Source organism: Rhinoderma darwinii, chromosome 1, assembly GCF_050947455.1.
Source record: "Rhinoderma darwinii isolate aRhiDar2 chromosome 1, aRhiDar2.hap1, whole genome shotgun sequence".
Lineage (NCBI taxonomy): Eukaryota > Metazoa > Chordata > Amphibia > Anura > Rhinodermatidae > Rhinoderma > Rhinoderma darwinii.
In genome coordinates this window covers 591,209,310-591,233,891 of record NC_134687.1, presented here as the reverse complement: position 1 = coordinate 591,233,891, position 24,582 = coordinate 591,209,310, and the positions used below count along the sequence as shown (strand labels likewise).

Genomic DNA, 24,582 nt, shown 5'->3' with positions numbered 1-24,582 from the left:
CAGATGTAGCAGAGTTAAATTTGTCATACAACCGGTATTTTTTATGCTTTGTGATGAATCTGACTACAGATAATGCCTGTAAGTCCTATGTAACACCACAGATGACGCTTGGTGATAATGCATTATCTGTACTTGGTTATCACCATGTGTCATCTGTGGTGTTACATAGGACTGCAGGTAGAGGGAGAGGTTAAATAAAGCCGCAAAATAGCGCGTGTGGTGCAAAACCACTTAAAAAAAACGGAGCTGATTTTTACAGGCAGAGTGTGAACTAGGCCTTACTCAGATCATGTTTGCCATGCTTTTATGTTACAACTCTAGATAGTAAAATACTAAATACATTCAGATGTAGCAGATGTGAAACAAACCGATTCATTTAGTCTTGATGCGATTATGTGTGAAATTTAAAATGTCCCTTTAATAATAACACTGCAGTAATAATAACTTCATCTCTATTGCTTTTCCGTTTCATACAACTGATTGTTCCCTGTTATCAGCCATTTCAGGCTGAGTATTGACCACCTGTAGTGTCATTTAATGGGATGAGTGCCAGTACGTGTAGAAAATCTCCTCCCCTGACCTTTGTCGCGTATCTTCAAACACATTTATATAAATATGGCCCAGTTCAGACACAGTTTTTGGTTGCTGATTTTGACGCTGAAACTGCATTCGAATCAGCACCAGAAAACGCCACATCTCCCTCCATTGATTTTAATGGGCGGTAGATTCATTGTCATTCCCTATCTTGAAGCTGTTTCCGCTTCTGAATCATCATCATTGGGAGGCAGAAAAAAAAATTGGCCTTAGTTTTGAGCATCTAAAGAGAAAAAAAAATCATCAAAAAACGCGTGCATTTCAGTCTGCCTCAAAAATACAGAAGAAAAATTGGAGGCAGATATCTTTCTGCCTGACAAAAAAACTCAGTGTGAACTAAACCTTGTGTGTGACATTAGCCCCAGGGCAAATCCATCATGTCACCAGCAATATCACTGTGCGGATCTATACACACTCTTCAGTTTCTGTATCTATAGTTAAATTAATCACTATAGAATAAAAAAGTTCAGCTACTTTCTAAAATATAGGTAGATAGGTTTGTCCATCAATATAGGACCTCTGATTGCTATCAGTGAATGGGAAAATTCTTGTTTTATATCCATTGGCTGAAAACCCATACGGAACTAATAATCCTCACAGCTGAGTTTGTTTGAATTTTAGGCCCAGTTCACACAGTTCTTTGCAGGCAGATTTTGACCTGCCTGCACTCTTTGATGCGTTTTTTTGGCAGCGGCCATTGAAAACGCAACGATAAACGCTTTCTCATAATCATAATCTGCAGTCTTTTCTCTGGCTGCAACAGTCTCTAGTTTCCCAACATAATCGGCTTCTATTCTTTTTTTAATTTTATTCTGTGTGTCGGAGACAAATAAAATATATATTTTGTGATATTTTTAATTTTGGCATGGACTTCAACCACTGGTGGCTAGGACCAGGCATCACGTTGTTCTGGCCGGAGATTCCCCAGTAGAAAGAGTTTAAGAAGCACTGGACTGACCGTTTATTACCGTTGTATACAGCCAGCTGTGATAAGTATTAGGTTATCAAAGGTTTTCAGCCTCTAGATGTAAATTTGAATGTTCCCATTCACAGACCGCAAGCAGAGATCTTAATAATGGTGAGGAATTGAAACCCAAATTATATTCGAAAGTTGCAAACGTTTAATTGATTAAGATTAATTTACATAAAACTAGAAAACCTCCTTTAGGGGGATTTTTACATGAGTTGTTTTTTTGGGGAGGCTTTTGCTGCAATCTCGTTAATTGTGGCAAAACCGCATCATTTTTTTTTTCAAAACAACCTAAAAAAACCTACTCATGTATACCCTTCGTTATAAAGGATTTATTTGTATAGTAAGATGCCATCTAGTATGATTACAGTGCATTATTGAGGACTTGTCCTAATAGAAGATTGCGTCACCCGCTGGTGCTGTATTATGTCGGCTGCCACAGCATAGCGACACGGCTTCGGTAGTCATCCTGCACTTCTAGAGCTCCTGCTTTGTCATGTGCCTAAGATCCATGTAAGACTTGAAGGAATGGGAGCTTGGCCTCTGCATCACCCCCTGCTTATAATGCTGTCTGATGTCCTAGAAATCCGTGTGGTGCCCACCATGGCACAGAGGACTTGCTTTTATTTGCTTATGACGATGCCACCAGAATAGGCGTTTTTTATGAGAATTGTATACGTGTATAGAGCCATAGCTACTGATCATGTCAGTAATAATATCCTCTCTTCTTCCTCACCTTCAAGTTTTGGATAAAATAAGTTCTCTTCACTGGCTGAGTGGTAAGTGTGCCAGTCTGCCTTTGCCCTGAAGGTAGCTTGATGCCAGTAGCTTTACCGCCTGTATATATACATGACTGTCAACATTAGAGGAGACGTAGGGCGGCAGCCGCATCTTCTCTCCCCGGGGGAGGGTTTGCTGTATAAATTTGGGGGTAAATTGACTCCTGTTTGTTCCTAATAAAATTATTTCACCTCCAGATTTACATAGCGCCCCCCCCAATACCCCCATGCTTTATAAATCAGACTCAACCCCTTTATTCCGCTGCCAGATCCAGCAGAGGACAACCTTCTGATGAGCCAGCAGCGAAGCACATCACTTGTAGCTGGGCTTGATACATTTAATTATTTCCTTTGGCATAATTTTCCATATCGGGGCAAACGGTGCAGTATTTTTCCAAGAATGTATTTTTTGCTTTGATTTTCGGAATCCCGGTAACGAACACGATTCAGGGCAGTCATATCGCGTATTTGGTATGATTTTCACACAACTGCTACAAGTCTGTCGCGTTATGCCATGATTCAGTGAAAATCACCGCGAAAATGCTAGCTTAAAAACGCAACACTGATTTATTGCACGACACCATGAAGAAGTGTGGACAGTGTGTAACCCCGCTGTCTAACTAAGTAAAGGACCTGAGGTAGTTATGGGAACTGGCATGTTGACTCCTGGCAGTCTTCTCCACCCTCCTCTGCGCCTATGAGCTGAGAGAGTCCAGTTGCTAGGAATACTCTGCATAACAACCAGTCTTGTTTATAGCGTTACCAAGCAGCAAGTCCCTAGCAACCAGCCTTTCTCAGATTACTCAAGGTTTAATTGGCACAGATCCAAAGGGACAAGGAGGCCTGGCAGGACCTATGGCAGCCTTATCCCCACCTCTTACTGCCATACTCCTCATCAGAGGTTATATAGTTGGCAACATCCCCCTTGTCCCCCATTCTCCTGCTGTGATCTCTAATACTGGGAACACTCCTGTATCCTCCTGTCAGTAACTCGTGTCTATCTCTTCTCTACCACAAGCCCCGGCTGTCTTTCAAATACGCATGATTCAGTTTTTTGGTGGTAAGAACGTGGAGTATGTAGATATGGAGAGATCTGCTCTTCTGCCACTCTTCCCGGTAGATCCAGCTGAGAGACTGTAGTACTTTACATCCATATACTCAGTGCTGTGTACTTGTCATTTTCTGCAGTTGTCCGGTCCTAGACCCGCTATTTTATTCTATTTAGTGTTGTTTTTTTAAATGTCTCCTACTATGTTATATTTTAATTCGGCTTAAAGTTATCTACAACTTGCAGCTCCCCAGCTGTTATGAAACCACAACTCCCGCAGCAGGTTCCAATTCACTGATGGCAAGCAGAGCTCTTGATGGTGCAGAACTTTGCGAAACCTGGATATTTTCTAGGCGTAAGCTGATATTTTTAGTTAAAGGGGATGTCCAGCTTGGTCGCCGTGGTCTTGTAACCGGGCTGTCATTCCCACCTCGTGACATGATGGCTGCGTCCTGTGCACAGTGCTGAGTATCTGAGCTCAGTAGTCCCTTACCATAGTATAACATCTGCAGGGTTTCTCTTTACTCGTATCTGTAGTGAGTCCCATAGTCCTCTCCCTGCGCTGGTTGTAGCTTTGAGCTAGATAGACTTGGCTTATATTCTGTATTATTGTAAGTTCTGAGATTTATATTTCCAGATGCTTTTAGCTCCAGTCCTTCTTTTTGTTTAATTTAACTTCTACACAACCATTCCTCTTGTGGGCATCATTCTGGTTTAACCTGCGCCAATTATATAGGGAGGGGGAGGTGCAGGGATTAAAGTGGAGTTTGTCCATATTAATTTATGATGCTAGGGTGTAATCCATGGGAACTTGGTATCTTATTAAATACCAGAATGTTCGCTATCCATTGATACCAAAGCGCTTGGTGCAACATTTGGGGAGTAGCGCTCGCTTGAAGTCGTGGGGCACAATAAAACGTTGTTATTTCTGGTTCTGTGTCCCTGTTTATGGTTGGGAGAAGCTGCAAGTGAGAGCAGGATCGCAGCCTGTTAAGGCCCTTTTACACAGGCCAATTATCAGGTAAACGGGGCAACGATCAGCCGATGAACGAGCAAACGCCCATTCATCGACTAATCGTATCGTTTCTGCAGCCTAAAATATTATCGTTGTCGGCAGCAAATCTTCCTGTGCAAACAGGGACACGTGCTGATAGAAATGTATGGGGACGAGCGATCGTAATAATGAGCGCTCGTCCCCATACTAGCTCCTTGTGAAAGGAGCAAACGAGATCTGATCAACGAGCTCTCTCGTTGATCGGCGATCGTTATGATCAAAATAGGTTGGTGTAAAAGAACCTTTACTGTCATCCCTCTCTCTGTACAGTCTCCAGTGCCGCCAGGGAGGGGGGATGGTACAGGAACTTTTCTTCATGTTATAACCCCTCCTTTCTAATCAGAGGGGATATGTGCTTTCTGATTTTTACATTTTAGGGGGGGGGGGGTCTTTTTTTCCTTAATATAGGGGCAAGCAGATGAGCAATTACAGATCTAGTCAGACCACTTGTCGACTTTGTGACTTGGATGTTTAACAGGATCCCTTTTGGTGATTGTAAAGATATATGTGCATGTAGAATAGATTTGATTGAGTGAACTCTTCACATCCGGAACTTTTATTTTTGGGTGTTGTGTGTCACAGGCTCTTGGATCAGACTTTTAGCCACAAACATGACTTTTTCTGCATTATTTCCACATTGTTACGCTTTGATGCGAAATTGCATGAAGGCGCACATGGGTGTAAAGGTCTTGGTGGCATATTTACTATGTGTAAGGGGTCTACCTTAATAAAATATATGGTTATGCAGGAATAATATGATTTATTGATTTTATAATTCAGGTTTTATTTGTATGTCAGAAGTGTGAAAATTGTCACGCAATGAAAGGATTAAAGAAATCAGATGAAAAATATTTCTGTACAGGAATCTCCACAAGATTGGTTGATAGAGGATAGGTATAGTGATGGACAGGAATCACGCCTGCTGTGTGACTCGTATAGGGCCAGGCACGCAGTAGCGGATTGTCACGTGACCTTTACGCTCTCCCCGCTCCGGTATAAAAGAACGCTCTTTGCCTGTCTGCTCCTGCAGCTCTAATGAGCAGAGAGAGGGCGCAGTCTAACCAGCAGCAGGAGCAGAGTTTATTGTGTCATGGACAGGGCTGCAATTAGACGCACGGCTTCTGTCTGGGGTTTGTCACAAACTGGCTGAATTCAGGTTAATAAGACAATGCAAGAACCTGTCCACCTCTCTCTGCCCCATCACATAATGGAAGATCAATGGATTATTGGGAATATACAGTAAAATTGCTTTTATCTGGCATCCAATAACCCAGAATTTCCAATATTTCAGCAAAAGACTAAGACTAGAGAACCAGTTGTAGTTTTCTACCCTTACACCTGTGTTTTCTATACTTTTCCTATAATGTTAACCCACAAAATGTGCTAATCCGGCACCTGTGAAATCTTATTAATGCCAGAAATAATATATTACATATTCATAGACTGGCAGAATCTTTAGCCCTTATCCACACGACAGGGTTTCCCGTCGTGTGACGGCTGTTCAAAAAGCGTCCGTCAGACGGCCGCTGTAGGAACAATAGACCCCAAATGGGGCTATTCACACGGCCGATTTTTTGACAGCCCGGGAAACCCGGGCGTCAAAAAATGGGACATGCCCTATACACGACCGTTCTCCCGGCCGCCCGGCTCCCATAGAAGTCTATGGGGCCGGGTAATACACGGCCATCACTTGAATGTGCTCCAAGTGATTCCCGTGTCTTCCGTCGCTCGCTCTCTCTCCTTCTCCTCACAGTGCGAAGTTCATGTGAGGAGGAGAAGGAGGAGGGTATCTTTTTGCTCCCTGTAGGAGCGGAATCCCCAATCCCTGGCCACAGCTTCGGCAACGCTGTGACCAGGGATTGGGGATTCCGCTCCAGGAGAAGTCTCTGACTTCACTGTGTCAATATATGGACACAGTGACGTCAGGCACTAATGAAGCGGAATCCCCTGCCTTCACTGTCCAAATGTGGAAAGTGAAGTTAAGGACTTCTCCTAGAGGCGTCCCCTGTGTGGCATTGCTTACAGGGTGGCTCTGTGGCATTACCTACAAGGGGGCTGTGTGGCACTACCTACAAGGGGGTCTGTGTGGCATTACCTACGAGGGGTCTGTGTGGCACTGCCTACGAGGGGTCTGTGTGGCACTACCTACGAGGGGTCTGTGTGGCACTACCTACGAGGGGTCTGTGTGGCACTACCTACACGGGGGTCTGTGTGGCACTACCTACACGGGGGTCTGTGTGGCATTACCTACACGGGGGTCTGTGTGGCATTACCTACAAGGGGGCTGTGGCAGTATCTACAGAGGGCAGTGTGTGGCATTATCTACAGAGGGAAGTGTGTGGCAAAAAATTTACAAATGATATTCATCCGATTTTAAAACTGACAGGGAAAAAAGTGGATGCAAAATGGGTAAAAATCGGCCATTAAAAACGGCAACACGGCCCGGAACGGCATCGGAATGGATGCAAAACGGCAGTTTTTATCGGCCAACACTCGGACCCTGTCATGTGAATAAGGCCTTAGGCCCAGTACAAGTAATAATGCATCTCTTAGCAAGATTTGTAGAAACTTATAAAGATATGGGGCATATTTGCACACATAAAGACACCAATATATATACAATACACAAAAACATCCCATAGAACTAGAGCACACACATTCACATACCTACACAACACACAACACACACAACCACAAATGCATACAGGTGCATATATACATAAATTCATACATACAGATATATACACACCCACATATACAAACTATACATACTCACAATAATAGACGGATCGTACTGATCCCTAAATATGCACCCACGCACACATACACTCCTCAACATTGAAATTGCAACACCAAGAAGGAAAAGTTTTGGAATTGAGGAATGTTATGCCAAGCTGAATGCACTTGGGCTCACAAATCATCAAGATTGGCTGCTGGAAACTCCCTTTACAATTGCCAATCAATGGTGTCCCAGATGTACTCGATAGGAGACAAGTCCAGAGCTGCTGCAGGCCATGGTAGCACATTTAGGCCATGCAGGCTGCTCACAATAGCACGGGCAAGATGAGGCCTGACGTTATCCTATTGAAAAACTGCTTCTGGGACACTTTTTGGAGAAAAGGCCATACCACTGGTTCCACGACCAAATCAATGTAACGCCAAGCTGTCCGTGTACCTGAAATGAAGACTAGAGGGGTCCGGTTATCGTACACTATGCTACACCACACCGTAACCCAGAGAGTAGGACCGGTGTGACGTTCCCTTGTGAAGGCCTCTTCATGGCATTGCCCATGTGGTCTCCAGACCAATCTCCGGCTATCATTGCGCCCGAGACAAAAGTGGGACTCCTTGCTGAAGACTATAGACCTCCATTCCAACCTCCATTGCCGTCTTGCTGTGCACCATGATAGCCTTTGAGAGCAGTGGTGTGTGGTCAATGGAACACCTGTAGCTTGATGTCTGGCTCGTAGACCAATGTCGTGCAAACGCCTTCTCATGGTTTGTGTCGACACTGGTTGCCGCGCTAGGCTTGGGATGTGATGTCCAATTTCACTTGCAGTACAGAATGGATCGCTACGTGACATTCTTCCATTCAGACGATCCGTCCGTGCAGAGGTTCACATCTGTACACCTCTTGCAGTTATTCCCATTCGTTGTTGTTCTCCCAACCTCTGGGACACGCAACATTGAACAGTGGTATCTTCTCGGCCTAGGCGCGTAGCGATAGATAACTGAGATAACTGTCGTACAATCGTCCCACACCACTTGATCCGATTTTTGAGGTTTCATGTGGCTAAAAAACTTTCAATCTGGCTTTTATGCCCCCCCCCCCCCCCCCCACATGCCACAGATTGGAGCTCGGTGTTTGAAAATTTGATTATTTGCAGATCTTAGCGACTTCTGCTACTTCCTCGATTTGTATAATCCTTCTTGGTGTTGCAATTTCAATGTTAAGGAGTGTATATACAAAGACGTACATAAAGACCTCCGCACATACCATATACATACACAGACTAACACATATATATACCCATCTTAATATACCTGTGCAGTCCACACATACAGTACATAACCTATACATACACAGATCTCTGCAGGTGATGCCTCTGATGAGTTTCCTTTCCAGGACCCCTGTGCTACTGTTGTACTCCTATAGAATGCAGTTTTCACATGACTGACCTTCTATTGTACCATCTCGAATGTCCCACTTTTTATACTGCATTTCATATGTGCAAGTCTCGTTTGGCATCTCAGACTTCGTGCAAAACTTGGTTTTATTCTTCATCTCGGGCTGCAGACTTGGACATAAATATAGCAGAGGTAGCCCAGCGGTTCAAAGGGGTAACCAGCTCAAGTTGGGACCATGCCTCATTGTCATGGACGGTGTGAACCTGCATGGGGCAAACACTCTTCTCAGCATTTGGTGGAAGCAGGGGGGACGGGGACCTGTGGTTGTAGTCATCTAAATTTTTCGTAGTTATAGTTTTTTAGTCAAATAGGTTTTTTCTCCCTCTCTCAGTTTTGTTCTTCTATATCGTAGATTTAGTTTTTTTCAAAAGCATACACTACACCACTGCAATTAATGTGTGTGTCAGTCCGTAAAATGTCCGGAGCCTCCTGCCCATGTTCTGCCTTCCCCCATTTACCCTTTACCCTGTTCCCTACCACCGAGCAGAGCACGAGAAGCACAGACTGTGTAAGAGTGCCGACTACATGAACCTGCATTTCAAGGTGAAGTGGCTATACAATGAATATGTGAAGGACTTGCCGGCCATGAAGGATAAAGTGCCAGAGTACCCCGCGTACGTACCCCCTTATATAATAGACCTCATGATAGACCCCGGCTATAAACTAATAACACCAGTGCTCTGTGTGCAGGTGGTTCGAGCAGTTTGTCATGCAGTGGCTGGATGAGAATGAGGAGGTGTCCCTGGAATTCCTGCACGGAGCCCTGGAGCGCGACAAGAAGGACGGGGTAAGACACTGACCGGTCCACTGATGTTCTATAAATACATGACCTATCTAAAGCTGAGGGCTTCACGTTAACTTCAAAACTATATGGAGTTGTCTCATGAAAACCCATGCCCATCAGTGGCGTAACTACCGCCGTAGCAGCAGTAGCGGCTGCTACGGGGCCCGCGGCATGAGGGGGCCCGTGTCGCCCGCCGGCACGGGCCCCCACTATGGCCGGAGGCTCCGCTAGCAGCCGCTGTGGCTGCTACAGCGGGACGCCACTGAACACTACGGCAGAGCAGGGAGGTATCTCCCCGCTCTGCCATTAACTGGTTCCCGACCGCTGGCTGTATTTTTACGGCCAGCGGTCAGGGTCCTTAAAACCCGAGCCTTTGACTTTCTACGGCTCGGGTTTTAACTTGCTGCCCGCGCGATCGGGCAGCTGAATGTCGGGTCTCCGGCTGTCAGTGACTGCCGAGGACCCTGAGGAGAGGATAGAAGCAGCTTTCGCTGCTTCTGTCTTCTCTGATCACTTGTATGCGCGCTGTGTACAGGAATAGAGACAGCAGCAGCGGCGCTGTCGCTATTGCTCCCGGTGATCATGTGACTGGTCACATGATCGCCGGGTGCTATTACTGACAGACTGCTGCTGGGTCTTACTAGACCCAGCACAGCCCTATTAGTGACAATCGTCACTATGAGAGGGCTGATTTCCCCTGTAACTGGGGCTGCTGTGCAACTCCAGTTACAGGGGAAAAACATGGCGTAAAAGAAAGAAAAAAATATATATAAAGTTCCCCAAAGGTCTTCTTTGACCTTTGGGGGACAGACCATAGTAATAAAAAAATAATAAAGTAAAGTGCAAAAAAAATTTAAATAATAAATACACATAAAATACCCACCCCAAAAAAAAAACATCCCCCACCAATCATTGTTGTAACGCTAGCGCTGACCCAATTACCCTAATATAGGAATGTAATATATAAAAATTTACGGTAGACAATGACGATCACAAATAAAAGGTCTATTTTAGGGTAAAACTATGTTATTACCAAAAAAAAAAAAATAGCTGAAATGTAAAAAAGCTTATTTTTTTTACTATTATTTTCAAAATTTATGAATAAAAATTCTAAAATGGCAAAAAAGGTGTGTATAAAAACGATAAAAAAAGAAACCTGCATTGTCTATGGAAAAAACGTCGCAAAAATCACGTCGTTAGCCCAACAAATAAAAAAGTTATAGCCATTTAACTAACACGTGCTAAAAATGGCTAAACGGTGTCTGGTCCTGAAGGCGCAAAATAGAGCAAAAGACATGTATCCCCTCTCCACAGGACATGTATCCCCTCTCCACAGGACATGTATCCCCTCTCCACAGGACACGTATCCCCTCTCCACAGGACACGTATCCCCTCTCCACAGGACACGTATCCCCTCTCCACAGGACATGTATCCCCTCTCCACAGGACATGTATCCCCTCTCCACAGGACACGTATCCCCTCTCCACAGGACACGTATCCCCTCTCCACAGGACATGTATCCCCCTCTCCACAGGACACGTATCCCCACTCCACAGCACATGTATCCCCCTCTCCACAGGACATGTATCCCCTCTCCACAGGATCTCCACAGGACATGTATCCCCTCTCCACAGGACATGTATCCCCTCTCCACAGGATCTCCACAGGACAGGGGATACATGTGTGATCGCTGGCATTGATAGGGAGAACGGGGGACTGAAAGTCCCCTGAAGTTCTCCATCACAAACCTCGGACTTCCGGGGTCTGTGTCGGCAGCTCCGTAGAAATGAATGGAGCGCCGGTCGTGCTTGTGCGCACGCGTGACCAGCGCTCCTTTCATTTTTATTGAGCTGCGCAGACGCCGGAAGTCAGAGGTTTGTCATGGAGAAGTTCAGGGGACTTTCAGTCCCCCGTTCTCCCTATCGCTGCCTGCGATCACTCGTGTATCTCCTGTCCTGTGGAGATCCTGTGGAGAGGGGATACATGTATTTTGTAGGACACACTGTAGGTCGCATTTTTTTGGGAGGGGGGACGCTGTATGGCGATCCCTACACGGGGGGGGGGAACGCTGTATGGCGTTCCCTACAGGGGGGGTGGCTGTATGGCGTACCCTACAGGGGGGGAGCTGTATGGCGTTCCCTACAGGGGGAGGCTGTATGGCGTTCTCTACAGGGGGGGCTGTATGGCGTTCTCTACAGGGGGGGGCTGTATGGCGCGATCTACAGAGGGGGGGCTGTATGGCGTTATCTACAGGGGGGGCTGTAAAAAAGGCACTATCTACAAGGGGGGGTTGTGTGACACCCAGGGGAGGGGGGGCCCCAGTCAAAAGTTTGCTATGGGGCCCAGTCTTTCCTAGTTACGCCCCTGATGCCCATATACCCTATTAAGTCATATGGACATCAAAGGGGGAGGTCCTCTGCTCCGTACCCCACTTTATGAGCCCTAGAGGAGAACCCCTTACACAGAACATCTTTCACTATGGCAGGCCCGGGCCAGTATTACATAGCTGTTATCACTGAGAAATTGATGACCATCTAGTCTAGATGGGACAGTCTCTTCAATTTTTATATCTCACTTCTTCTATATCTGCTGGTCAGTCACTATAGGTCATTGAGCCAGGTTGTAAAAATGATGCTGACAGCTCACCGTAATAATATGTATGTCAAAACTGATGTAAAGGTAATAAGAGCCAAGTCCATTGTGGAATATTACTATCCCCAGGTATCCGCAGTCATATTTCATTAGTGGATACTAAAAGACTGGAATAGGTATAATCTGGGCATCTTCTGGTATATCATTATATATGTACAGCTGGTATAAGTTACACATCTTCTTGTATATAGTGATATGGATCATGCTGGTATAATCTGGGCATCTTCTGTATATAATTATATATGTACAGCTGGTATAAGTTATACATCTTCCTGTATATAGTGATATGGATCATGCTGGTATAATCTGGGCATCTTCTGGTATATAATGATATATGTACAGCTGGTATAAGTTCTACATCTTCCTGTATATAGTGATATGGAGCATGCTGGTATAACCTGGGCATCTTCTGGTATATAATGATATATGTACAGCTGGTATGTTATACATCTTCTTGTATATAGTGATATGGAGCATGCTGGTATAACCTGGGCATCTTCTGTATATAATTATATATGTACAGCTGATATAAGTTATACATCTTCTTGTATATAGTGATATGGAGCATGCTGGTATAACCTGGGCATCTTCTGTATCTTAGAAGGTGCAGCAGAATATTCAGTATAAAATGCCCATTAAATTTATCCTCTAATAAAAGTTGCTAATGATCACAACATATTAAGCTGGCAGAGTATTGGCAACAGTTCATGAGCAGCGCTCAGCGGGGAGTTAATTAATGGATTATGAAAAAACAGAATTGCTAAGTGGTTCTTCTGCCCCGAGAATTATTATGCTCGTTGACCGCCTGTGCAGTTCCTGCACCCTCTGAAAATAATTTTTTCCCTAAACTTAAGTCATGGAGCCGTCTATTGTTTTCATGTTGAGCACAGCTCCGCATCCATGAGACCAGGAATAAATCTAGGTTATATGTATGTTATATGTATTAACCCTCTATCCTCCCACTCCCTTTGCAGTTCCAGCAGACATCGGAGCACGCCCTGTTTTCGTGTTCTGTGGTTGATGTATTCACCCAACTTAACCAGAGCTTCGAGATAATCAAAAAGCTTGAGTGTCCCGACCCGGTCATCGTGGCGCACTACATGCGGAGATTCGCCAAGGTGAGCATGTTCTCAAATTGAGACCCCCGCCATTCAGCAGAATGAAGGGATTCAGAGTTTGAAATCCCTTGTGTCCAACGGTGATACCCTAGCCTAAGGACGGGCTATAAATATTTTAGCAACCTCATAAAATTTTTGTATACTGAAAAATTCTGCAATTCTATAATATACGGTTTTATTCCGTTTCTCAACGTTTTCTTGATCTCTGCTTGTTGTCAGTGAATGGAAACATTCCTGTTTACATCCAGAGATTTAAAACCTCTCCTGACCTAGCTGTGCTTGTCACAATGTATATGTGTATAGAAGAGCTATCAGTCTGTGTGTAGTTCAGAGGATTGTCAACACTGATGTGTTGTAACAACCCCTCATCTGTGTGAGAAGTATTAGGTCTGTACAGATTTTTCACCTCTGAATATAAACAATAAATTACACCATTCACTGACAGCAGGTAGAGATATTGACAATAGACAGGAATTCAAACACAAAAGTGTATTAGAAAGTTGCAGAACTTTCATTATACAATGAAGATTTGCTTAAATAAAACCTCCTTTTGCTTTCTTTACATTTGGTTTCAAATATTTCTCTGGTTTACCCTGGAAATGGACCGAGTATATGTGAGCAGCGCTTTTTGGGGAAGTTAAAGGGGCTCTCCACTGTTTAGCATTGCTGTGCGATTTCTTGTAAAGCCTTTAACACATGTCTTATGTGTACCCACATTTATTTTTGGTTGCTTGCCACCACTATAGGCTTTTAAATAAATGCTAAAAAAAAAAAAGTTTATTAACGTTTTTCCCGGTCTTAATGGAACTAGTTTGGCAGCTATTCTGGATTATTTGACGGTCATGGAAACGTAAATAAAAATCAATTGTACAGGTAGAGACTCTAGGACGTGCAGTATAAAATGCTATCAGGCTTTCTGTATTATCAGATGCTAGATTAAAGGAGAGAGATGAAAATAGTACGTCATGTGAAAGAATGGGGGGGGGGGGGTGACGTATAATGTGGTTTATTACCTGAAGTGTGGATCAGTGACTTGTTTCTCCTCCTTAGACCATCAGTAAGGTGCTGCTCCAGTACTCCGACATCCTGTCCAAGTCCTTCCAGTCCTACTGCTTCAAGGAAAAGCTGGTGAGTGACAGCACCCCCTAGAGGCAGAGATGGTTGTGGCATAGGCTAAGTTGTATATCTGGAAAGCTGCAGATACCCCTTTGAAGGGTTTTCCCAACTCGGACATGAATGACATATGCACAGGATATGCTATAAATGTCTGATAGGTGCAGGTCGCACCTATATTAAGAACGAAGGTCACACGACCCCCGCTTTCCTGGTTCGTGGGGCCACAAGCTGCCTATTCCAGCGAGGCACCAGTAAAGAGTTACAGAAACAGTCGCGCAGCGCTTGCTCAAATGTTTCCGTGACTCCCATTGAACTGAATGAAAATACCCGCGCGCATGCTCCGCCACCGCTCCACTAGTCCCTGCTGGAATCGCAGCGGCCGCCGCATACTGCAAAACGGTTGGGTGACCCTCATTCTTCATTATAGGTGTGGGTTCCTCTCCGCCTTCTAAGAGCCATAGCTATTTTTTTTTTCTGTCAACATAGCCATATAAGAACTTTGTTTTTTGTGGGACGAGTTGTAGTTTACATTGGCACCGTTTTGGGGTACATGTGACTTTTTGTTAACTTTTTGCGATTTAACCAAAACAGCAATTCTGTCTTTTTTGTATGATGCGACATTGCTAATTGCTTTATTAGGCCCCCGTCTGCCATGACAACCCATCAGGGGGCGATGGGGTGACAGACAGACACAGGAGGGGCATCCTCTAACAGCTTAGATTCCATGGTGGCTAACTGTATGTGTCCCCGATTTCCATCTTGTGGCCCCTTCGGGTGCCCTGCAGCGAAGTCATTGTGTGTCCTGTGTAACATTGATGTTGTCTTTTCCAGCCTTGCATCCTCATGAACAATGTTCAGCAGCTCCGAGTGCAACTAGAAAAGATGTTTGAAGCCATGGGAGGAAAAGAGGTGACTAGTAATCTTCCTGTCATTCATCATGTCACACCGAGCCCAGGCCTCCGATTCCCGGCATTGCTCCAGACCACTTAGACTCCATTATTCTGCATCATATCGGAATGTAACATGTTTTGTTAAGAGTCGGGAGATTCCAGGTGTTCTCTGTGTGATTTCCATCCTTCTTAGCTGTGGGGTTCACTATAGTAGTACTCCGACCTCTACTGGGCATCAATAAAGTCTGTGGCGTTTGAGGCTGTAGAGGATTGCAGCATATTTACTCTCCCTGGCGGGTAACCCTTTAAAGGGATAGTAACCCATTGTGCAGTATTCCCCAGTGTTTGAGGGATCAGTGTAATGAATTCAGAAGTTTTTGCACCCTTTTTGAGTTACATTTTTCCGAGACTGAGCAGTCTTTGTTAGACACTTGATGTGTTGTCAGATTGTACGGCTTGTAGGGGCTGTAATGAAATGTAGACACAATGAAGAATATTTATCAAAGTGAAATGCAACAGAAAAGTGTCTTAACATTAGAAAAATAGTGCAGAGAGGAAGCGCATGTTGAGGGATGTTCAGAACAGGAAGGGTGCATGATGAGGGGGTTCAAAGCAGGAGAGGTCCATGATGAGGGGGTTCAAAGCAGGAGAGGTCCATGATGAGGGGGTTCAAAGCAGGAGAGGTCCATGATGAGGGGGTTCAAAGCAGGAGAGGTCCATGATGAGGGGGTTCAAAGCAGGAGAGGTCCATGATGATGGGGTTCAAAGCAGGAGAGGTCCATGATGAGGGGGTTCAAAGCAGGAGAGGTCCATGATGAGGGGGTTCAAAGCAGGAGAGGTCCATGATGAGGGGGTTCAAAGCAGGAGAGGTCCATGATGAGGGGGTTCAAAGCAGGAGAGGTCCATGATGATGGGGTTCAAAGCAGGAGAGGTCCATGATGAGGGGGTTCAAAGCAGGAGAGGTCCATGATGAGGGGGTTCAAAGCAGGAGAGGTCCATGATGAGGGGGTTCAAAGCAGGAGAGGTCCATGATGAGGGGGTTCAAAGCAGGAGAGGTCCATGATGAGGGGGTTCAAAGCAGGAGAGGTCCATGATGAGGGGGTTCAAAGCAGGAGAGGTCCATAATGAGGGGGTTCAAAGCAGGAGAGGTCCATGATGAGGGGGTTCAAAGCAGGAGAGGTCCATGATGAGGGGGTTCAAAGCAGGAGAGGTCCATGATGAGGGGGTTCAAAGCAGGAGAGGTCCATGATGAGGGGGTTCAAAGCAGGAGAGGTCCATGATGAGGGGGTTCAAAGCAGGAGAGGTCCATGATGAGGGGGTTCAAAGCAGGAGAGGTCCATGATGAGGGGGTTCAAAGCAGGAGAGGTCCATGATGAGGGGGTTCAAAGCAGGAGAGGTCCATGATGAGGGGGTTCAAAGCAGGAGAGGTCCATGATGAGGGGGTTCAAAGCAGGAGAGGTCCATGATGAGGGAGGGGGTTCAAAGCAGGAGAGGTCCATGATGAGGGAGGGGGTTCAAAGCAGGAGAGGTCCATGATGAGGGGGTTCAAAGCAGGAGAGGTCCATGATGAGGGGGTTCAAAGCAGGAGAGGTCCATGATGAGGGGGTTCAAAGCAGGAGAGGTCCATGATGATGGGGTTCAAAGCAGGAGAGGTCCATGATGAGGGGGTTCAAAGCAGGAGAGGTCCATGATGAGGGGGTTCAAAGCAGGAGAGGTCCACGATGAGGGGGTTAAAAGCAGGAGGGGTGCATGATGAGGGAGTTCAAAGCAGGAGGGGTGCATGATGAGGGGTTCAAAGCAGGAGTGATCCATGATGAGGGGGTTCAAAGCAGGAGAGATCCATGATGAGGGGGTTCAAAGCAGGAGAGGTCCATGATGAGGGGGTTCAAAGCAGGAGAGGTCCATAATGAGGGGGTTCAAAGCAGGAGAGGTCCATGATGAGGGGGTTCAAAGCAGGAGAGGTCCATGATGAGGGGGTTCAAAGCAGGAGAGGTCCATGATGAGGGGGTTCAAAGCAGGAGAGGTCCATGATGAGGGGGTTCAAAGCAGGAGAGGTCCATGATGAGGGGGTTCAAAGCAGGAGAGGTCCATGATGAGGGGGTTCAAAGCAGGAGAGGTCCATGATGAGGGGGTTCAAAGCAGGAGAGGTCCATGATGAGGGGGTTCAAAGCAGGAGAGGTCCATGATGAGGGGGTTCAAAGCAGGAGAGGTCCATGATGAGGGGGTTCAAAGCAGGAGAGGTCCATGATGAGGGAGGGGGTTCAAAGCAGGAGAGGTCCATGATGAGGGAGGGGGTTCAAAGCAGGAGAGGTCCATGATGACGGAGGGGGTTCAAAGCAGGAGAGGTCCATGATGAGGGAGGGGGTTCAAAGCAGGAGAGGTCCATGATGAGGGAGGGGGTTCAAAGCAGGAGAGGTCCATGATGAGGGAGGGGGTTCAAAGCAGGAGAGGTCCATGATCAGGGGGTTCAAAGCAGGAGAGGTCCATGATGAGGGGGTTCAAAGCAGGAGAGGTCCACGATGAGGGGGTTAAAAGCAGGAGGGGTGCATGATGAGGGAGTTCAAAGCAGGAGGGGTGCATGATGAGGGGTTCAAAGCAGGAGTGATCCATGATGAGGGGGTTCAAAGCAGGAGAGATCCATGATGAGGGGGTTCAAAGCAGGAGAGGTCCATGATGAGGGGGTTCAAAGCAGAAGTGCATGAGGGGTTCAAAGCAGGAGGGGTGCATAATGAGGGGGTTCAAAGCAGGAGGGGTGCATGATGAAGGGCTTCAAAGCAGGTGAGGTGCATTATGGGAGTAGTTTAGAGCAGAGAAGTGCCTGACGAAGGCGGTTCAGGGCTGGAATTGTGCATGATGATGATGATGGTGGTTCAAAGCAGGAGGGGTGCACTATGGTAGTAGTTTCCAGTAAGAGGTGCATTATGAAAGTAGTTCAGAACAGGAGGGAAGCATGATGGGAGTTGTTCAGAGCAGGAAGGTGATTAACACAGGCAGTTAAAGCTGAAGTGGTGCCTCATGAGGGTGGTTCATATCAGGAGAGGTGCATAATGGCAGTAATTCAGAACAGGAGAAGTGCATCATGGGAGTAGTTCAGAGGAACATGAGTGTGGTTCAGCGCAAGGGAGATGTGTGATGAAGGTGGTTTATAGCTGGAGGGACGCATGATGGGAGTAGTTTAGAGCAAGAGAGATGTGTATTATGAGAGTAGTTCCAAGCAAGAGATGTGCATTATGGGAGGGTGGCTCACAGCTAGAGAGGTGCATGATGAAGGCAGTTCAAACCTTGAGGGTGGATCATAGCAGGAGAGGTGTATGATGGGAGTACCCCAGAGCAGGAGAGGTGTATGATGGGAGTAACCCAGAGCAGGAGCGGTGTATGATGGGAGTACCCCAGAGCAGGAGCGGTGTATGATGGGAGTACCCCAGAGCAGGAGATGTGTATGATGGGAGTAACCCAGAGCAGGAAAGGTGTATGATGGGAATAACCCAGAGCAGGAGAGGTGTATGATGGGAGTAACCCAGAGCAGGAGTGGTGTATGATGGGAGTACCCCAGAGCAGGAGAGGTGTATGATGGGAGTACCCCAGAGCAGGAGAGGTGTATGATGGGAGTAACCCAGAGCAGGAGAGGTGTATGATGGGAGTACCCCAGAGCAGGAGAGGTGTATGATGGGAGTAACCCAGAGCAGGAGAGGTGTATGATGGGAGTACCCCAGAGCAGGAGAGGTGTATGATGGGAGTAACCCAGAGCAGGAGAGGTGTATGATGGGAGTACCCCAGAGCAGGAGAGGTGTATGATGGGAGTAACCCAGAGCAGGAGAGGTGTATGATGGGAGTAACCCAGAGCAGGAGAGGTGTATGATGGGAGTACCCCAGAGCAGGAGAGGTGTATGATGGGAGTACCCCAGAGCAGGAGAGGTGTATGATGGGAGTACCCCAGAGCAGGAGAGGTGTATGATGGGAGTACCCCAGAGCAGGAGAGGTGTATGATGGGAGTAACCCAGAGCAGGAGAGGTGTATGATGGGAGTACCCCAGAGCAGGAGAGGTGTATGATGGGAGTACCCCAGAGCAGGAGAGGTGTATGATGGGAGTACCCCAGAGCAGGAGAGGTGTATGATGGGAGTAACCCAGAGCAGGAGAGGTGTATGATGGGAGTAACCCAGAGCAGGAGAGGTGTATGATGGGAGTAACCCAGAGCAGGAGAGGTGTATGATGGGAGTACCCCAGAGCAGGAGAGGTGTATTATGGAAGGGTAGCTCAGAGGTGTATTATGGAAGGGTAGGAAGAGGGGTGCATGATGAAGGCAGTTCAAACATTGAGGGGTGCCTGATAAGGGTGGCTTATAGCAGGGGGGTGCGTGTTTAGGGTGGTTCATTATAGTAGGAAAGGTGCATGATGGGGGCAGTTTAGAGCAGGAGAGGTGGATTATGGGGTAGACCAGAGCAGGAGAGGTGTATGAAAGAGGTAGTTCAAACAAGATACATGATGAGGGTCAGAAACCAACACATAAGTAAATATTGGCAGCCGTTCTATTTCTGCTCCATGTCACCTGTGGTTTTGGAAGGCATGGCTGTGCCGGACTATAGCTGGTATTGCCTGGCTGGTTGCGTGTCCCAGGCGGCTCTCTTCTGGCTGTATTCTATTCATCCCAGTAATAAATAGAGATCGCTCCTTTGATGCCAGCAGTCGTGATGTCTCTGGCAGGGAGAATCTGTAAGCGTATCCACCATCTCCTTTAACTAGCTTGTTAAATCCAGCACAAAAGCCGGTCTGTGTCTGCGACTGAGAGCTCGGGTCACGCTTTATATCTGACGCCTGACTGGAAATATGTCCAGGAGATCTCAGCGAACACAAAGCATCACGGAGCTGTCACCTCTCCCGACATGTCCGTTATAATAAACTCTTTTTTTTCCCCATAAAATCACAAGTCCTCTAAGTCGATGGGATAGGATTGACTCCTTCGGTTATCCACATAATGTCCATAATTGGAGCTTGTTTTTTTCTTCTGTTTTTAGCTGGATCCTGAGGCCAGTGACACACTGAAGGAGCTTCAGGTGAAGCTGAACAATGTTTTGGATGAACTGAGTGTTGTGTTTGGAAATAGGTGAGTGAGAGCTCGAGTATATGAAGACGATACAGAGGTCGTACGTCTTATAGAAATCAAAATCATTGTATAAGACCAAGTTCTGCACATTTCTAATGCACTTTGTATTTCTATTCCATACCATTTTCAAGATTTCTGCTTGTTGACAGTGAATAGAAATATTCTTGTTTATATTCCGAGCCTGAAAACCCATCCTGGTCTAGTTCTGCTCTCACAGCTGCAATGCATTAGCCTGGAGCCCAGGACAGGAGAGAGATTTCTGTGTTTAGCCCATTGGCTACACTGATACATTGTAACAAAAACTCCGTACTAGAGCAGTCCATGTATACAGGCTCTGTTTTCAGGACATTGTTTTTCTGGATTGTGTTAACACAAGTAGATGGTTAAGAACAAGGCTGGCACTAAGGTTTGATGGGAGTTCTTACTGCTTCTGCATTAGGTTCAGGGTTACGCGGTATAAATGATCACAGCGAGGAGGGACGGGGAAGGGGGGTGAGCAGAGAGTAACGTTCATGTCTCTCCAATACATAGGCCGTCCACACATCTGGCATCATGTCAATAGGGGCACTAACCAGTGACTTGTCACGGCTCTACTCTCAGATGGTGGATGGGGCTGTAATCCAGGGCACTGTCCGGTATCATGGGTTTTTACACCATGGTGGGCCTCTGGTTCCTGATCTATCTGTAACTTATGTCTCATTTGATGTTCTGTTTCCTCAGTTTCCAGTTCCGGATTGATGAATGTATTAAGCAGATGTCAGAGATCCTGGGCCACGTAAAGGGCACTGGGAACGTATCTGCCAACGCCAGGAACACCGTGGCGCAAGATGCAGACAATGTTCTCCGCCCTCTGATGGATTTCTTGGACGGGAAGTGAGTGAGAGAATTTTGTGTTCAGTTAATTTATCTTAAAACATGTAAAAAATTAATAGGAAAAGTCTGCAAGGGGAGGGAGAAACAATGGTGAGAAGTCAGTGAATAATGAAAGTTGAAACTGTGGCAAGAGTGGCAAACTGCGGTTTTTATGAAATCCTATTTAAAACTATGTAACCTCTGTCTGCAGTGTCTAAGGCGTGTAGAGTAGGGGGCGACGGTGGTCTCTTCTAGAGCATGGAGTCCAGGGTTGTCACCTCTTGGTGGTGGAGGTTGTTGCTAGGCAGCCACCCAGATGAGATCAGATTATATATTAGGGATTCTGATTAATTACAATGAAAAAAGCTACTTTTTTCTTTTTTTGGACTGGAGTATTTCTTTGGGAAAGAAGTTTTTATATGTTGGATTGTCTGTCGATGAGAAATGAATCTTAATGAACATCTTTCCAGAGAGGGCAGAGCTCTGTTTAAGGATGGGTTGTCCAAAAGTGGAGAGAATCTTCTGATTTGACCGAATATATTCCCCTGGACACTGGTTTCCTTATATAGATCCCTTCCCCCAACAATGGCATCTAGGCTCTATGGCACCTGTGTGCCCTCTATATCAGTTGGCAGTAATTTTGTGCTTTGCTCCCTGCAGCCTGACCTTATTTGCCACTGTGTGTGAGAAGACCGTCCTGAAGCGCGTCCTGAAAGACCTCTGGAGGGTGGTGATGAACACAATGGAGAAGATGATCGTCCTGCCCCCCCTCACAGACCAGTCGGTGAGTCAGCTCGATAAATAAACCAGCAACTATTGCTGAAGGCATACCCGGGATCACACCCGGGCTCTGGTGCCTGAAGGGTCCCACTGTGCTACATGAGATGGGTAGTCTGGGTAGAGAGTGTGCATTGGGCCCAGAAGCTTCAGGCTACAGCACACGAGGGGTTACTGGTGGCCCAGCTGTTCTCTCCCCAGTGACGGCCTCCATCACCAGAACTGCTGGGTAGTGAGAAGCACAGCTGCCCCCTGTGATATCTGCTGACGCGCTCCACCCCACATTGTCTGTGCTGGAGGTGTCACCTGTGGGGAGCTCTGCACTCATGTCTTGTTGTACAGTCCGCACATTCTTCTTCTGTAGCGATAGACATGGGGGTCAGCTCTCAATATGTTGTTTCCGATGCCCGCGCCCGCTGTATAAACTTCATTTTATTTTTACATGGAGTAATGACAAAATCTGAACATTCAGCTGTGATTGCAGTGAATCCCAATATCCTCCTCCCTCGTGTCCGTCTCACCGGTCCAAGAAGCTTAGATACGTGGAGCTGTTTGCAGGGTCTTCACCCTGTGTTGACTGTGATGTGGTGGTCACAGAGTCTATTCTGTTCCTACTTGACCTATAGAGCCACCATTGTGTTATTCCCTAGTGCCCACAGTGTTCCCTCCATCTCAGGGACACAGTTCTACAGTGTCCGGACCCTGTCCTCGTAGCTCACCTTCTTGGAAGGGCCGCAATGATAACTGATAATCCACGATTGTCATTATGTATTTGGCATGAACTGAATATATATTCCACAGCAAAGGTGACTGTCCAGATACCGGTGTGCACAGCCATAATGATCCTGCACGGTCACCCAGAGCCGGTCATATTCGTATTTTGGGGTGGGTGCATCCCCATTTTGTGCCTTAAGAGGTACAGGGCTCGTACAGTTCATCTAGGTATCTGCTTCTCTAACTGATTTTTATTTTCCCATTTCCTTTGGGTGGACTCCTGTTGTCATCAGACGGTAAGTTTGGGGGACACTTGCCCCCTCCCCCCTCATATTTGTGCAGTGCACACACGTCTACCCCAGAAGGCCTTGTGTCTAACCCTTCATGTGACACATCTCATACCACCACAGATGAAAACCCCTTGGGATAACCCTGGCTACATGCGTTCACCAGAACTTCATTCCCCTCTCACCAGTACTGTCCTCACCTGGTCACCGTCTGGCCTGTGTCTGACTGAAGCCTTATTACATAGAGTATAATATAAAGCAGGTGAGGTGGGACGCAGGCGGAGTGTGCATGCTATAAAGCAATCCGTAAAGACACTTGTTATCTTATACAGTGGGACTGTGCAGATGAATCGGCGGCACCCCATTGGCTGATTATTGTTTAGGGCTGCAGAATGGCGGCCTCTACTTTGCACTAGTGACAGATACGATGTGAAGAAAATGGCAGGGCTCTGCCGATAACTAGTTGTAGGAATATTTCACATTGATCGTCTCCATAAGAAATCAAGTATTCATTATAATGATGAAGTTATAAATCCAACAATCTGGCGGCATCCTCCTGTCTACCGTCCATATCCGACCCAGACGTGCCAGGCTATCCGGTAAATTCCTGTTAATCTGACATGGGACTATTATTGACCCGTGCTGGATTATCAAGATTTCCGGACCATCAGGTGCTGGACTAATGGACTTTTACTGTATTATTTTTGTATTTTTAGATGTTTCAGGTCTGACATACTTTTCTGTAATGGAGGAAATCCTGCTGACAGCCGTGTGAATAACACATTTTCTCTCCTTTGTTTCCTCCCTGCTGCTTCAGGGAACTCAGTTGATTTTCAGCGCAGCCAAGGAGCTGGGCCAGCTATCAAAGCTGAAGGTACGGTGCAATGACCTGGGCGTCTTGTGGCTTTGCTTGTGCCGTGTCCTGTCCCTGCTTGTCTCGTGACTTTGCTGCACAAGATGAAATGTCACATAACACAATGCCGTCACAGTGTGTTTAGTCACATGACATTATCGCATTTGCGCAGTCACATGGCTTAGCTTTCAGTGTTTATCGTTCACCGTGTCACCATTTTGTATTTAGTAGCATGCGTCTTAATAGAATGATGATTTTTTATTTTTTTGTGGTCATTGGATACTAAAAGGGCATATCCAGTCTTATCTAAATAACGTAATAATGTAAAATTTAAACATTCTACAACTTTTTAATATACAATTGCCCACCATTGTCAATATCGTTGCTTGTTGTCAGTGAAAGGAATTATTTATTGTTTACATCCAGAGGCTGTAAACTCATCCTGATCAGGTTTTACTGACGCAGGTGCAGGCCTCATTACTAGAGAGAGCTCTGATACATTGTAACGAGACATGCAGCTGTGTCCGTTAACCATGATCAGGATGGGTTTTAAAAAAATAAATCCATTATTGACATCACACACAGATATTGAAAGCTGAAAAGTAAAACCTAAAACCTGCTTGTGTAAATACACCTTTATGGAAGACTAGATTGGCTCAGGGTGTAGTGGAATCTGGTGCCCTCTGGTGGCTTTGGTAAGCCTCTGCAGTCTGGACCAGGTTTGCACCACTGGAGCCCGTAGGTTATATTTGGATCTCACTGGCTCACAGTCATATTGTGGTTTTACTGCGATTTTCGCACTT

At 46.2% G+C, this 24,582-nt stretch overlaps 1 protein-coding gene across 8 annotated transcripts in view; it reads left to right on the top strand.

Moving 5' to 3' along the window:
• Window positions 1-24,582, top strand: part of UNC13B (unc-13 homolog B) — a 352,877-nt gene that overhangs the window by 320,604 nt on the left and 7,691 nt on the right. For 7 of the 8 annotated variants that reach the window (XM_075839917.1, XM_075839926.1, XM_075839936.1 and 4 more), the window contains 9 exons: window positions 9,121-9,247; window positions 9,324-9,420; window positions 13,045-13,188; window positions 14,239-14,316; window positions 15,136-15,213; window positions 20,208-20,296; window positions 21,017-21,169; window positions 21,809-21,932; window positions 23,744-23,800. In XM_075839917.1, coding sequence (XP_075696032.1) covers window positions 9,121-9,247; window positions 9,324-9,420; window positions 13,045-13,188; window positions 14,239-14,316; window positions 15,136-15,213; window positions 20,208-20,296; window positions 21,017-21,169; window positions 21,809-21,932; window positions 23,744-23,800 — 947 coding nt within the window. The remainder of the gene's footprint in view (window positions 1-9,120; window positions 9,248-9,323; window positions 9,421-13,044; window positions 13,189-14,238; window positions 14,317-15,135; window positions 15,214-20,207; window positions 20,297-21,016; window positions 21,170-21,808; window positions 21,933-23,743; window positions 23,801-24,582) is intronic. The other variant, XM_075839897.1, reaches the window with a different exon arrangement.